The sequence below is a fragment of the Taudactylus pleione genome, unplaced genomic scaffold (genome assembly GCF_031769625.1).
Source record: "Taudactylus pleione unplaced genomic scaffold, aTauple2 ptg000395l, whole genome shotgun sequence".
NCBI lineage: Eukaryota > Metazoa > Chordata > Amphibia > Anura > Myobatrachidae > Taudactylus > Taudactylus pleione.
The window spans coordinates 257,504-273,482 of NW_028284796.1; the positions used below are offsets into that span (position 1 = coordinate 257,504).

The 15,979-nt window shown below is 45.2% G+C and overlaps 1 protein-coding gene across 1 annotated transcript in view; it reads left to right on the top strand.

Moving 5' to 3' along the window:
• SLC9A9 (solute carrier family 9 member A9) overlaps positions 1–15,979 on the top strand; it is a 1,019,060-nt gene that overhangs the window by 30,348 nt on the left and 972,733 nt on the right. Inside the window, exons 2-4 of the mRNA XM_088446257.1 lie at positions 4,248–4,450; positions 9,133–9,210; positions 13,152–13,228. Of these exons, the coding sequence (XP_088302383.1) occupies positions 4,248–4,450; positions 9,133–9,210; positions 13,152–13,228 (358 nt within the window). The remainder of the gene's footprint in view (positions 1–4,247; positions 4,451–9,132; positions 9,211–13,151; positions 13,229–15,979) is intronic.

A 15,979-nucleotide genomic window follows, 5' to 3' on the forward strand; every position in this document is an offset into this window, starting at 1 on the left:
CACCTCGGAGCCTTATTGGACTCAGGACAGCAAAGGATCTTCATGATGGGGGAAAAGATCTCTGCTTTACAGTCGAGGGTGTGCAGTTGTCTGCACAGCCGCCGGGTGTCTCTACACTCGGCGATGAGGTTACTGGGCTCCATGGTGTCGGTGTTCGACATGGTGGAATATGCCCAGTTTCACTCCAGACCTCTGCAGCACCTGATCCTGTCCAAGTGGAACGGGCTGCCTCAGTCTCTGAAGTCCCAGACGATTGTGCTCACCCCGGGGATTCGCATGTCCCTTGCCTGGTGGTTACAGACGACCCATCTCAGCAAGGGACGTCCGTTCTGGGTTCCAAATTGGGTCCTGTTGACAACGGACGCCAGTCTTCTGGGCTGGGGAGCAGTTTCGGGTCCACACTTATTCCAGGGCAGGTGGACCCCGACGGAAGCGGAGTTTCCAATCAATATCTTGGAACTCCGTGCGGTCTTCAATGCTCTCCGGCAGGCACATCGGGTTCTCCAGGGTCGTCCGGTACAGGTCCAGTCAGACAATGCTACCACCGTGGCCTACATAAACAGGCAAGGAGGAACCCGAAGTCGGGCGGCTCTCGTAGAGGTCTCTCGGATCCTGGTATTGGCGGAGCGCAATCTTCCGGCCATATCAGCGGTCTTCATGCCGGGAGTGCTAAATTGGGAGGCGGACTTTCTAAGTCGCCAGGACGTTCATCCGGGGGAATGGTCCCTGCACCCGGACGTTTTTCAACTGCTGGTGGACAGATGGGGTCTTCCAGAGATCGACCTCATGGCGTCCCGGCACAACAACAAGTTGCCGGTGTACGGGTCTCGCGCAAGAGACGAAGGGGCGTCTCTGGTGGATGCTCTGTCCGTCCGGTGGACGTTCCGGTTCGCATACCTGTTTCCTCCGATTTCCCTTCTTCCAAGGGTAATCCGGAAATTCAAACAGGAAGGAGGGACGCTCCTGTTGATAGCTCCCGCGTGGCCCAGACGGCACTGGCTCTCAGACCTTCAGGGTCTGTCCGTGGACAGTCCTCTGCGGTTGCTGCTACGACCGGACCTTCTGTCGCAGGGTCCCTGTCTTCACCCGGACCTGACTTGGCTGTCTTTGACGGCGTGGCTGTTGACAGCCATGCTGAGGTCCAGGGGGTTTTCCAGCTCTGTGGTGCGTACCATGTTACGAGCTCGGAAGCCGTCTTCCGCGAGGATATACCATCGCGTGTGGCATAGGTTCTTCCAGTGGTGTCGACCGAGAGGTTATGCACCGCGGGAATTTCGTCTGTCTCGGATAGTCGCCTTCCTACAAGCGGGACTAGATCATGGGCTTCGCCTTGCTTCTTTGAAGGTACAGGTTTTGGCCCTGTCGGTCTGGTTTCACCGTAGGATTGCTACAATCCCGGATGTGCGCACCTTTATGCAAGGTGTTCTCCGCATTCAGCCGCCCTTTGTTCCACCTGTGGTGCCTTGGGATTTGGCTGTGGTCCTGAGGGCTCTCCAGGGACCTCCGTTTGAACCACTGGGCTCAGTGGATATTAAATGGCTAACAGCTAAGACTTTTCCTTCTGGCCATAGCTTCAGCCAGACGTGTTTCTGATTTAGGGGCTCTCTCTTGTAGACCCCCTTTCTTGATTTTTCATGGGAACAGGGCAGTGCTCCGCACTCGACCTGAATTTCTTCCCAAAGTTGTTTCCCAGTTTCATGTTAACGAGGAAATAGTTGTTCCGGCCTTTAACTCACCTGGTCTTTCAGTGGGTGAGGCCACTTTGGATGTTGTGCGGGCCTTAAGGCCTTATGTTGACCGCACTTCTTCCTTTAGGAAGTCGGACGCCTTGTTTGTCCTCCTATGGCTTCCGTAAAAAGGGTTGGCCTGCTTCAAAGCAAACTTTGGCAGCCTGGATCCGTATGGCTATTTCTGAAGCTTATCTTCATGAAGGCCTGCCGGTTCCTCCTTCTGTGAAGGCTCATTCCACTAGGTCTGTGGGTCCTTCGTGGGCAGCTCGACGTGGTGCCTCTGCAGTCCAGATCTGCAAGGCTGCTACGTGGTCCTGTGGATACCCTATGGACCCTGAAGTAGAAAATATGAGATATGGTAAGAACTTACCTTGGTTATCTCTATTTCTACGAAGTCCATAGGGTTCCACAGGACTCCCGCCCTGTTGCACCTGTGCTGCAGATGGGCTTTGCTCTGGTCACCGGTTTTTCCGTCTCCCTCTGGTGAGAATGTGATTCTTGTGTGTGTCCAGATCTTTTTTCTCTCTCCTCCTTCTCCTCCTCCGGCCTATGGCTTGGTAACTAACTGAGGTGCCTTGGCTCGGGGCGGGGTATAGGAGGGGGACCCTAGTGCATTCTGGGAGGCTGAAAGCTTAACTCTATGGTGCCCGATGACTGACGTCACACCTATACCCCAAGGTATCCTGTGGAACCCTATGGACTTCGTAGAAATAGAGATAACAAAGGTAAGTTCTTACCATATCTCATATTATCTGACATGAACGATGCGCGTTCCCGCTTGTCAGATAACGATATCTGACATCTGATGTGTTTGCAGTCAGATTTGGACGATTCCATACATTTTAATGCAGTCAAAAATCATTCGTACAGTAGTTCAAATCAGTCAAATCGTTCATCAAAGAGTTCAATCGTTCATCTGACAAATCTGACCCGTGTGCAGGGCCGCCATCAGGGGGGGACTGCCGGGACTCTAGTACCGGGCCCAGAGACAGAGGGGGCCCTGCTGACAGTGGCGAAGAATGCACCGAGCAGCTGGCAGGGGCCAGGGAGAAAGCATCAGCACTGTGGCATTTGCACTATGTAGTACGTACTGGAGCTGTGATTAGCTCACGGAACGGCAGCCTATCAGGAGCAGCAGCTCCTTGTCAGCCAATCAGGAGAGGCCACTCCTGATTGGCTGCCGTTCCGTGAGCTGTGATTGGCTCGCGTCCGGCTGCGTAGTTCAAATGCTGAAGGCTGCAGCGTCGCGGATGGCGGACGGCTCCAGTCCGACTATATAGTTGAATTGCACAGCGCTGATGCTCTTTCTTTGTCCCTGCCTGGCGCCCGTGCATCCCTCGCAGCAGCTAGCCAGGCTCAGGACAGGAAAACGCAGGTATGTTGATCCTGCCCTGTGCCCCCCTTCTCTTGTCCAGCCAGACTTTCCTGCGCCTAGCCCCCCCGTCCAGCCAGCCTTCCCTGCCTTGCCCTCCTCCAGTCCAGCTAGTCTTCCCTGCACCCCCCTCCTAGTCCAGCCAAACAGCCTGTTTTCTCTGTGCCCCCTCCCCATGTTCAGCCAGCCTTTTCTGTGCCCCCCCAGTTCAGCCAGCCTGCCTTGTTCCTCCCCCAGTCCAGTCAGTCTTCCCTTGTTCCCCCCTCCTAGTCTAGCCAACCAGCCTGTCTTCCCTGCCCTTCCCTGTGCCCCCTCCCCATGTCCACCCAGCCTTTCGTGCTCCCCCCCAGTCCAGCCAGCCAGCCTTCACTAACCCCCAGTCCAGCCGGCCTGCCTTGCCCCTCCCACAGTCGAGCCAGTCTTCCCTGCACCCCCCTCCTAGTCCAGCCAGCCAGCCTGTCTTCCCTGCCCTTCCCCTACTGCCCTTTGCCCCTGTAGACCAACCAGCCTTCCCTGCCCTTTGCCACCCCAGTCCACCCTTCCAAGCCCAGTGCCCATCCCCTCCCCCGTGCCTAGCCATCCGTTTTATGCACCAATTGAGGCAAAACCCCTCTTATAGCTCCACCCACATTATCCACCACTCTGATCATCTCTGCTTTATACCCCGGGTGGGGTTAGTATCGGGCCCCAGAATTTCGGATGGCAGCCCTGCCCGTGTGTATGCACCTTTTAGGGTTAGGCACCAGGAGGAGGGTTAGTGTGAGGCCCTAGGAGGACGGTTAGGATTAGGGTTAAAATAACAAAATAAAATGTGTAGACTGTTTGCATGTTGACCTTTTGACCCTGTCAACCATTCACTTTCTATGTACTGGTGTTTATCTACTGATTGTTTATCTAATTACTGTCTATCTATTAATCCACACCCAATTAAGATGTACATATTTTTTCATAATGTCCATTCCCTATAGAATATATGATGGGAATGAATGAAATTATAATTCACACATTTCACAGACCCTAACAATCCAGTCTTATTACAAAACGCTGTATAGCCTCCAGCGGTAATATTTTAGAGATTTCTGTGTTTGGGGCAGTCTTTATTAATAATAGATGGAAATAAAGAATTACGTTCTTTTTCTTTTCAGGTTTGGTAATGGGACTAATAATCTGCTATGCTACAAAATCATATGAACTGGAGAGCGGGGCTGTTTATGATTGTGAGAGCCTGAGAAGTAACCCTGTGATGCTGCTTATTAATGTCACTGACCATGTTTACCAGTATGAGTACCGAGGAGAAGTCAGCAAGCACAATGTCCACAACGACCAAGGAAATGCCATGCTACAAAAGGTAACATCAGGTGAACCTCTTACCTCTTCTGTTATCCATCATACAATGCATTTTTCACCTGGTTGGTTCCCGTTTATCAAGACAAATGTGCACATACAGGTATGTTAAATAAAAATAATATATATATATATATATATATATATATATATATAAAAAATATGCATAGGCTTACCTCCCAACATTTGAGTTTCACAGGTCGGGACTTCTGCGCGGCATAGGTGCGCGCTCCTGAAAGGGGGCGTGGTGTACCCATAAAGTAGGATGGACATAGCGACACGCCCCCGTTTACATCACTAATGGGCGTGTCCATCATCTCCAAGATGCTGGGCTGCCCACAGGCTTTCTCCCCGCACTGTGAATAGATGCCATACTCTGCTTACCCGCTGCTCTTCTATGCAGCGCAGTGGTACGTGCTCCCCCCAACTTCCCCCCACCGTGGGACACTGAGGCCCGCGGGTGGGACAGCGGGACAGTCCCAAAAAAAGTTGTACATGGTGCTGGTGGAAAAAGGTGCCCTGCAAGGTGAGGGACCATGTTCCTGGCTGGCTCTGTGGCCCCTTCCCCTGGTATTATTGGCCAACTGTGTGCCCCCCTCCCAATCCTGACTGTGTAACAGTGTATTCCTTCACTATCCCCTGACTGTTAACTGTGTGTACCCCCTGCCTTACCAACAGCACTGCAGGTATAACATGTATAAGGGTCACTACTGTGTAGCGTAATATGGGCTCTATGTGGCATAATGTGTATAAGGGGGTACTGCTGTGTGGCATAATGTGTGTGTGTGTGTGTGTATAGACTCCATTATGCCACACAGATGAAGCAGTATTGTTATGGGTTGTCAGCGTGATCAGCCTCTTGTCATGAAGCTCTCTGATCACATTGCCAGGTACTAGTTAAACCCCACACACATAAGTTTGTAAGTAAGTGAATGGAGCTAATGTGGCGCAGTTATGCGGAATACTGTTCTTAGCGATTCTGATTACCCGATAGTGTAATTAGTACAGTAATTCAGAGTGAGTCCCATTATGAAGTATAAAGTGAAGGCATACCAATGAGATAATAATATATAATCATCTTATCTGGTAGATTATACTGCTACGGGCTTCTGTGATTCTCAGAAAAGAAAGGAAAACCAGGACTATAATATAGTGTAGTTAGCAGAAAGCAATGTTTTGATTATATTTAAAAAAAAAAAAAGTATTCTGTAAAAAAAATTAATGTTAGTTAATTAAGCCATACAAAAAAGAATCCCTCCCCTCCTGTATAAAGCCCATACATTAAATTTTTCCATGACTAAGATATCTAAAGATAGCCTTATCTATCCCTGAAACATGTTATATAAAATCTGAAGAATGATGGTGACAAAAATGTAATCATTCTTATTAATAATAATATCAGTATGCATGACCTATAAACCTATATATAAAAGTAATCAGAGCCGTAACTACACTTTTTGGTGCCCTGTGCCAGAGAGAGCGCCCCCCCTCCCTCCCATTTGATAAATAGGGGCATAAGATAGTGCCCTTCCTCATGGGGAAGGGCCAGGGAAGAGATAGGGGAGGCCAGGAGATGCTGGGGATAAAAGAAGAGGAAGCTACAAGTGAGAATGATAATAAACAGGAAAATTGACAGGCCCAAACAGTGCCCCCTGCCCTGCGGTGCCCTGTGCCACGGCACTGGTCACACTACCCTAGCTACGGCCCTGAAAGTAATCATAATAAAATTACATTAGTGACTTGTAGTGAGACTACATATTTGAACACGTTGTTATTTATACTTTTTCAATTCAAAATAGAGCATACTTGCCTACTCTCCCGGGACTGCTGGGAACCTCCCGAAAATCAGATGCCACTCCCGACCCCGCAAGAGTAGGCTAGTCCCCCGGAATGGCCGCTGGGTCCCCGCGCCCCCACGCAAAAGTGGGCGGTCTGGGGGTGCGATACTTTGCGCTAAATCGCGTCATCATAGCCCAGCCCCCTGCTTTATAATGCCGGTAATATCGGCATTATAAAGCGGGGAGTGGGGCCGCGATGACAGGATCGTCCCAGCACACACCCACACCGCCCACTTCAGCTGCCCCCACACCCCCTGCTGCGCTGACCGGGCAGCCCCCTCCCGGAGGGCGCTGCCATAATGTCGGTAAGTATAAAGGCCAGATTCTACGGGGTATATTTACTAAAGTGCGGGTTTTTAGAAGTGGAGATGTTCAACCAATCAGATTCTACTTATCATTTGTCTAGCACCTTCTAGATGATAATAGCTAGAATCTGATTGGTTGCCATGGGCAACATCTCCACTTCTAAAAACCCACACTTTAGTAAATATACCCGAGTCGTACACTGACATGGCTGCGTCTTTTACTGCTGTCGCATCTACGTCTTATGGTAATGCTGTGGCCAATCTTCTAAAAACTAAGACTCCCACTTACAGTGTCTTGAGACTGTTCATTTCTGTCTCACCATCAAAACTGGTTGGAGGTCCGGTACTAAATCAAATTATTTATGGTCAGTGTGATGAGTAAAACCAGTGTTGGTGACCAGTCATAATATATGTGACCAACAGAGCACAACCATGTCCACCACCATATAATTGAACCTAAGGATGACATAAAGTCACAATCTATCTAATTTAATCATTTTTGCTGAATTTGGTAATAAGAACCTTTGGCCTAGGGGTGGGTGCAATGATTCTAGAAAGCTTGGGTACTACTGTGTGACCTCTATAATCTTCCCATTCATGTGAGTCATTTGTTTTCCGAAGGAAATCCGTTGTCTGTAATTTCTCAGGCATATTAGCAATGCTTCCCTTTTAAGATTATTAAAGTACCTCAATAGATTAATTTCTTTTCTTCCCTCAGTGTTTTGGACTAGACTAAAAGATGAAGTTGGGCACCTGACGCTCCATTGTGTCTGCAGCCAGACCTTAGCAATAACTTCATTAATGAAACCATATTGAAGAACTGGCAGCCCTATTTGTTGTGCTTTCCAAATCCAGTCACCTGCTATAAATGGAATAGAAATTAAAGGCGTGCAAAATGATTAAGTAAAAATATTTTGGTAGACAATAGATGAACATGGAAGTGAATATTCTATAAGGTACCTTTGTGCCAATTCGTCAATGTCACATTTGTCAGCATATTTATACTGATATACAGTTGGTAAAAACAGCATTTATCTGATCACTTCTTTTAGGTTGTACTGAGACATTACATCTATTTTGTTCATTTAGCTTGTTAGAAGTTTATTTTTTTAAACTTGATTAATTTCTCACATTGCCTCAACAGAGTTTTTGTAACTCATTCTCACAATGGTTGACTTAAATAACCACATCATCCCTTATTTTAATAATAGCTAATCTCCTAAGGTCTGAACTCCTATACTGTATTTATCTGCCATCCTGACGGCATTATCTGTGGCCAGTGCAGGATGAATATGTAGCGCATACTACATCTTATCTGTGGAGCCTGATTTAGTTGCCAAGTTGCTGTCTGAGCAATACATTAGTGCATTAGGAAGTACTGACCTGATGAAGCATGTTCTCCCCATAACATAAACCGCCTATCATGGAACAAGAATAATGCTGAACCATCGCTTCCTGTTTTCCTCACTGGGGCTCAGTAGTAGAATTTCTTTGCTGACAGCTCTTCAGTGAGCAGATAACGCTGGAAGTAAAATCGTCTGCTGTTTCCTTTAAAGTAAAATGAGTTAGTGCCAGTGATCCAACTACAACAAATGTATTCTATATAGAAAATTGCAAAATGGGACATTAAAGTTGGGAAAGGCTAATATAATGTTTTATAATTGTCGTATAATTGTTACTTTCTTAAATATACTAGGAGAGAAGGTTTAACATTGTTATACTTACAAATAGTGTATAACATACTTGCTGTAACAGTGTAGTGTAGTGCAACGTTGGTGTATTAGACAATATATAGTTTGGTTGCCATGTCTATATGGAGGCACAGCACTCCAGCCCTAGGTTGTAAATTAAGTCACAGCTGGGAGATATTTATAATAATTGATACAATTGTAAATAATAATTGAATTGATTTGTAAAGAAGAAGGGACAGTAGCTGAGTACACTATATTTATAAAAATTGTGGTGTGATTTTATATGCCCCCTCCCCCATACTGCTCTTTGCACTCATTCTGTGTAGAAAGTACATAAGTGTATATGTTTTTTTAACACTGTATGGTGCTCCCCTTCCTAATTCTGTGCCACATGCCAAGATCTGATGACATTGAGGATGGGGTTTAATTCTATGTGAGGTGCCGCTATGATGATGTCCTGCTGCATACTGTATACTACCACTTATTTTCTCTATTTGGGGAAGGAATAATGCGTGAAGATACATCGCTAGGGAATCTCTTTATGGGGAACATCGTGGAAATTTGAATCAAACCCCCAATACCGCTGTACATTAAAGTCTCTCCTCAGATGAAAAGCCCAGTGCACCTGCCTATTGTCCTGCTCTCTCATGAGCAGCTAATGCTGTTTAGGTTTACAACTGTTCCCCATTGTCTATGACCTGGGTAATTCTCCCTCTACCGGCCTCAGAGGCTTCCACAGTGAGCCTCCAGCTTGTTAAGTGCCACATAATGTAATTTCTAATAACACATGTCACCAAATGTATTTCATTTTTTCATCGTGACCCATGCCATGTTTCTGTTTTTCCCTTTCAGATGACCTTTGACCCAGAAGTCTTCTTTAATGTACTTCTGCCCCCGATAATCTTTCATGCTGGATACAGTCTGAAAAAGGTAACATGGTCATAAGTAAATCAGTGGCTCTAATTGCACAACCTTAAAACATCGCTTTGACTTTTTTGTCTTTATTTTGGTCCCCCATCACCTCTCCCCCCACCGTCATGACCAAAGCAGTTTTATTTTCATGTTAGCTTATTGAATGCAAGAAAGTAATTACATATGCAATAGTGAATGCAAATAGGGCAAGGGGCCTCATTCGGATTTGTACGCAGACCCAATGGTTTACAAACAAATTACATAAGGGGGACATACTCGCAGTCCTCCCTTAGCCGCAGCATGATTGACATGCTGTGGCAATTTAGGAGGGGGGGTGGGGGGCGGCTACCAGGGCCGTTCTACAATGCAGGGGGGAAACCGTCCCCATTTTGTAGGCATGCCGAGCCCAGGGTCTGTGTCAGACTTCCTGGAACCGACTGACCAGTTCTGAGTAAGCTTCGGCTTATGCAGACTGGCCAATTGCTGCGACCATCGCAATCCACATCAGAATCAGGCCCGTACTCCAAACATGAGAGGGACTACAAAAGGAAAACAACATGAGAAGCATATGGTACCAGTAATGGAGGGGAGGTGTTCCACAAACAAATTAAAGGTCAGTAAGATCTTGGTTTTGTCAAAGTCCAGAAACTGATGAAGACTCTGTGGGACCTTGGGAAACATACTGGTTTGGGGGTCCCTTTTTTTCTGGTTTTTAAATTAGAGTACACAAGAATACTGTAGCTTAGAGTAATCCAAGCCCCTAAGTGACCACTGGGCCCTGGGTTGCATAATGGATAATCTGGTTTTGGTACTCCATGCAGGGGTTCCACTGGAATAACAAAATACACAAAATTATTTGTGATTTCTCAGTCATTCCAGGGGAGGGGGGGGGGTGATTCTCTTGACGCAGTCACTACTGCATCTTTATGGTAATGCCGTGGCAGATATGTGTCTTATTGAGACGCCCACCATGTGTGGCTCTATTCTGCAGATGTGTGTACGAAGACGCACCATAGGCCGGACCATCAGGCATTGCACCTGCCTATGTCTTTAGATGCAGTCACTGACAGAGATGCCCATGACTGGTATCCACCCCCCAGTTACCACCCAATGCAATTTCGATCTGCATTTCTGTGCGGTAACCATCACGATGCAGTTCGGCTTGTGCGCAGGGAAACTATCGGACACTTGTATTTGATGGGTTTCCTGCATTCACCTATGAATCACCCCCTCAGTGGTTTAAGCACTCCCTAAACCATGACATTTTAGTCGGCTGACTTAGGTTACATTGTGCTAATGGCGGTCTTGGTCATATGGCCACAAATATAGTCCCTTTTTTTTTTTATTGTTTTACTCTGTTTCTAATTTGGGTTTCTTTGAGACTTCTGGGTTTTTTTTTGCCTGCACTAAAAGCTTTATTGTAAACTGGATCTAACAATACTGTTCGTATCAGGACAAATTGACATAGATCTAATAGTGCTAGACAAGAAGAGAGACCGGATCATCCACTATGCAACCAGACATTTTGAGAAAGCAGCGCACAGCTCACAGGCCATAGCTCAACTGTTTTATGGCAAGTGGTTAATTATCAATTCAGAAAGTGAAAATCTACAACTGGAACCTAACTCCCTTATTAGCGGGCCCCTACTGTATTAGGAATTGCTTGGACCCATATATTATTTATTTATTTTCAAATAAAAAAAAATGTTTATTTGGATTAAAATAAACAAAAACCAAATCACAAAAATGAGGCAAATAAATAGGTGAGGGAATCTTGGAAAATGTCACAGGGAAAGAAATACATTCATGTAACTTTAACATAAGCGATTAAGATATACATTTAAATAGTTGCAAGAGGGGTAAAGGCTAGGGAACTAAGGGACCTAATGGCCAATTCTGCTTAAAACAAATAGCCCATGTATAACAGAACAGTTGTGTGCGGATTGCTAAGACTGGTGGTTAAATCGAGTCAAGGGTGATCCTGTGCAACCGTGCAAATCTCAAAGAATGTATTGGAGCACCCTTTGTGCCTGATTCTGAGTCACACGTAGTATCGATGATGCACGCAGTTTGCCGATGTTTTAAGTCTGCGCGTGTGTCTGACTTGTAGAGCGCATGAGTCCCGATTGAGATGCAGAACAGAATCGGGCACACGGGCAGTGGAAATCCGTGGGTGGTTCTGGGAGGTAAAGGGGGAGTGGCTAAGCAGATGCAGGAGTGTCGTGGGCATGTCACTCAGGGCACCTGCAAGTTTCATTGCTTCGTCTTATGGTTCTTCTGAAGATGCACCGAGATGGATTTTCACCACAGCAAGATGTTGCAAAAGTGGCCATGCAACTCAGAAGCAGCCCCTTTGTGTGTTGAGACCAATTTCTTATACAGTAGCTTATTCCACATATCCATATCTAATATTTGCTTCTGTCTGTAGACATCCACTTAGCTGATATTGTCCTAGGCTAAAAGGGTTTTATTAATGAGAATTTCGGATTGTCTGCTAATATATAAGCCAGTTATATCACTAGGGGATATGTGGGGGTGTAGACCGCACCTGGTGACTCCAACCAGAGCTGCATTGGGTTAGGGGCCTTTTCCCTCTGGTATTGAAGTGTGTACTGTAATGTTTTTTATTCCTAGTAAAACATGTAAACAGGAATGTAAAAGCAACCCACAGTTTCCTACCATGTAATCACCAGCATTTGCGGGGCTGTTTATCAGATGTTGCATGCTTGGTTTACTAGCATGCACCACACAGGAGTAGATAAGGGTCAGGACAGTCCATTCCTCCAAGGCACCCACCAATGCAAGTACAAGAGCTGGTTACAATCACATGTCTAACGCAATAGCTTTTCCCATGCGGTATCACTGGCATTTAGCGCAACTCTCATGGTAACCAACCAGCTTTATGTCAGATACAAATCTAAAAGAAGGAAGCTAGTTTTCTGACAGCTGTGATTTTGATGATTTCTTAATTATAGACATCATGTTTGACAGGATTTTCATTTTATTTTATATCTATAATGAGTTCTAATTATATTATTATGGTATTTTTATAAAAATTGGTTTTGTAAACCTCTGCATTACCCCAGTGCATCACTTACTGTAACACCTGTTTACTACTCAATCGCAGAGATAGATGTGCTAGAACAATGTTTCCAAAATGAGGTTCACAGAGCCCTTTTACATTCCATGGTTTAAGGATATCCATGTCTGAGCACAGATGGTTAAATCAAAATGACTGAGGTACTAATTACCCTGTGCTGAAGGCTTGAAGCCTGCATTTGGGAAATACTGTGTTAGAACTGTTGACTGCACTGATTAGTCTACTTCTTATGCGAGGAGATCTTTGTGTACATTACTAAATGTGGGTTAGCTATAGTATGTCAACAGTGACCATGCCGACATGTTCATCATGTTGACAATCAGCGTATCGACATGGTTATAATGTTGACAATACACTTCTGAAGTGTCCCTAACCTCAAACCTAAACTCTGAACCTAAGCCTAACCCTAATGCCGTAATTATGACTGTTTTGGCGATGTCAACATTTTCCAGATGTCAACATTTAAACCGTTGACATTTTAACCATGTCAATGTTATGAATGTCGACATAGTGAACATCGACAATGTGAATGCATACCCTTAGTGTGCTGGCTTTGTTATTAATTATTGTGAAATAAGATTTTTGTCATTTGTAAAGAAAAAGGACTCAATATGTGTATGAAGGTTTTCTTAAATGCATCATTTTACATAACGCGTAGTATTATAAATCAATAGATATTTTTTAATGTGTGTTGTTGTCTTTTAATGACTTTAACATCATTCCTTACATCTATTTTTTTTATCGCTTTTATGCCTGTTTAAAGCAAACCTCAGTAGAGTATATCACTTATTGCGGTTGTTTAATTATTCTTCTTATTCCTGGCAAACAGCTGAGTAACTGTCACTTTCTTGCGCTGTAGAGACACTTCTTCCGCAACCTGGGAACCATACTAACGTACGCCTTCTTGGGAACTGCCATTTCTTGCATTGTAATCGGGTAAGTTAAGCTAATGCAACTTGAGGTCTGTCATATTGTGTCCTTTTGTGGGTAAATGGCTTAATTTTACCCAAGTGTTGAAATCAAATGTATCTATGGAAATCTGATATGTTGTAGTATTGTGAATATTGTATTCCAAATAACATATTGGGATATATAAAGCATCCCAACAATTTGCAGTTCATAAAACATTTGCATGTTTTATAATTATGGTATTATTTTCAGCTCTTTGATTACTAGAAACAACATTTGTTTAACCATAAATACCTGTTGTGTATTGTTCTTCCCCCAAATAATAATCTCTTTTGTTCTGAGTAGAGGAAAGACTGGGGAAAAGTGAGAGGTGTTAATGTACAATGTGTGACTGTAGATTAATACATTATTAGTATGATAGCAGAAACATAAAAGCAGGCAATGTATGGTATTATTTGTATGGCATTATTATGCCATGATAAAGAAAGTAGTGTGTTTTATGGTTTGCTTACTGATTATTATGCACCTGCCGGTATGCCCATTTCTAAAAACCTACTATTTAAAAATGATTTATTTATTCCCGGCTATTTATATGGCGCACACATATTCCGCAGTGCTTTACTTGCCCCTGCCCTTTGGAGTACTGTACTTCAGCTGAAGTCTCTAATGTGCCTCTGGTGCTGCATACACTGAGCGCCTGTCCCAGCTGACAGTTGTGCTACTACCACAGTATTGAGATGTCCTCAGATGATTTGTAAGGACCGGTGGCTAAGTGGCAAATAATTGTAGCACATGTCTGGGCTCCCCATGCTGGCTTCATCCTGGAGTAATAAGTGAACCTCCTATGACCACTATGGTACCACCTTTCCTCGCTGGTCTCACTGCTACTCTCTTACTGATTAGAACGCACTTCTCTTCTCTCTGGTGATGCTGACTGAACTACAGAACACTTACTCTGTGGTGAAAGCCTCCGGTCACAGGTCCTGTCTTATTCCCACTCACACCTTTAACCAGCTCTCTAGATCATTCTGGGCATGTGCAGCTAAAGAACAGGTGAATGCATCCAAACTAACGGTTTTGTGGCGCCCCACTCGGCACAAATTCTTCCCACCGCAATTGGTTCCTGCATTAACATGCATGACGGGGGTTACAATGTTAGTAACAGGCTTATATAACTAGGGATATGCTATAGGTCAGGCCCGTAAAACACTATTTTTGTTTGGTTTAAATAAATGGCACCCATTGACTTTAGATGAGACATCAATTTTATTTTTCCTTTTTGTTTCTTTAAATAGTGATATTTAAAAATCAGTAGCTTATCTACATGTAGAATTTAAGCAGTAGGTTTAATATGAAGTCAAATAAGGTTGAACAGCAGAAACTAATTTTTCTCAAGTTAGTATAAAGTCTGTCGGCAGCAAGTACAAAATGTGCTGTAGGGCAGACTATAATTTAGGCATACAGTCATAAATTGAATTTTTATGTACAAATTCCGCCACATATATGAATAGTGTGCTTGGTTTACGTTCACTGCCCTTGTTAGGGAATATCTGTTAATGATTTTCTTGTAAGAGACTTTCAGGAGCTGGCAGAAATGTGCAGTAATGTCTCCTGGCCTTAACAACAGTACAGTAGCTCCTATTATCTTCTCTTAAATATAAAAATCTGTTATTATTTAGCACCATACATTCTATTCAAAGAAATGTTTCTTTCGCTGTTCTGGTAATCAGCCTGAGATGACTGGCACTGGTCATAGACTGCTGGCTTCTTGTTGAAACTGGACCAGCACTTTTAATTAAAAAACGTTCACTAGAAAAAAAAAAGGACAAGGTGACCCCCATACAGATTATCACTACAATGGGGAAACCAGCAGTGTGGGGTCTCCTCTTCTATAGTAATAACAAGTTCCCTCTCTGGCATAGCACAGGACTGGCACCTCTATTGTAAGGGGGAAAAAATAAAATAATCTTGTCCTCGCTGCCATGTCTGGTGGTGGTCTGAATAAATGATGGGAAGTTAGCAAATCTTGTGAGTTAAACTGGGTACACACTATATGATGTACCGTGCGATATATTGCACCGATGCAGATCGGAACGATATTACGTACACATCGTATAGTGTGTACGTCTGATCCGATGTTCGCGATGGTCGTTCATCGCAACGTTTCATCTGCTGTGTAGAACAGCAGATGAGCCGATGCAATGAACGACGTGGTGCTGTTACATGCACCGCGTAACGACACATCACACCAGATGGTGCTGTGGGGGTCATTCAGACCCGCTCGTGAGCAAAGGACGCTCGCAAGCGGGTCGATGTTGCCCCACTGTGTATGCGCACGACGGAGGGAGCTCCGTCGTGCGCATGCGCGAGACCCGGATAGCGACGGGCTCTCCGTCGCTCCGGGTCTCGCACCAAAGGGGGCATGCTGTCGATGTTGACTGACAGCACGCCCCCTTTGGTGGGCGTGCCGGGGGCGTGGCTGCCAGACGGAGGCGTTCCATGGGAACGCCTATCCGTCTGAAGCCGGCCCCACTGACATCATTAGTGATGTCAGTGGGAGTGATTTTGGCTCTGATAGAGCCAAAATCACTCCTGGGCTTGCGGCAGCGAAACCCTACCGCAGGGTCTTGTCGCAAGCCCGATGGTCTTGATGGTCAAAGACCATCGCGACCATCTTTTTGGCCGCTCGCATATGCTGTGGGTAGTCACCCACAGCTATGCAAGCGGCCAGGAGGCCGCTCCATTTTCAGGTAGGAGGGCACTGATTCAGAGCGAGCG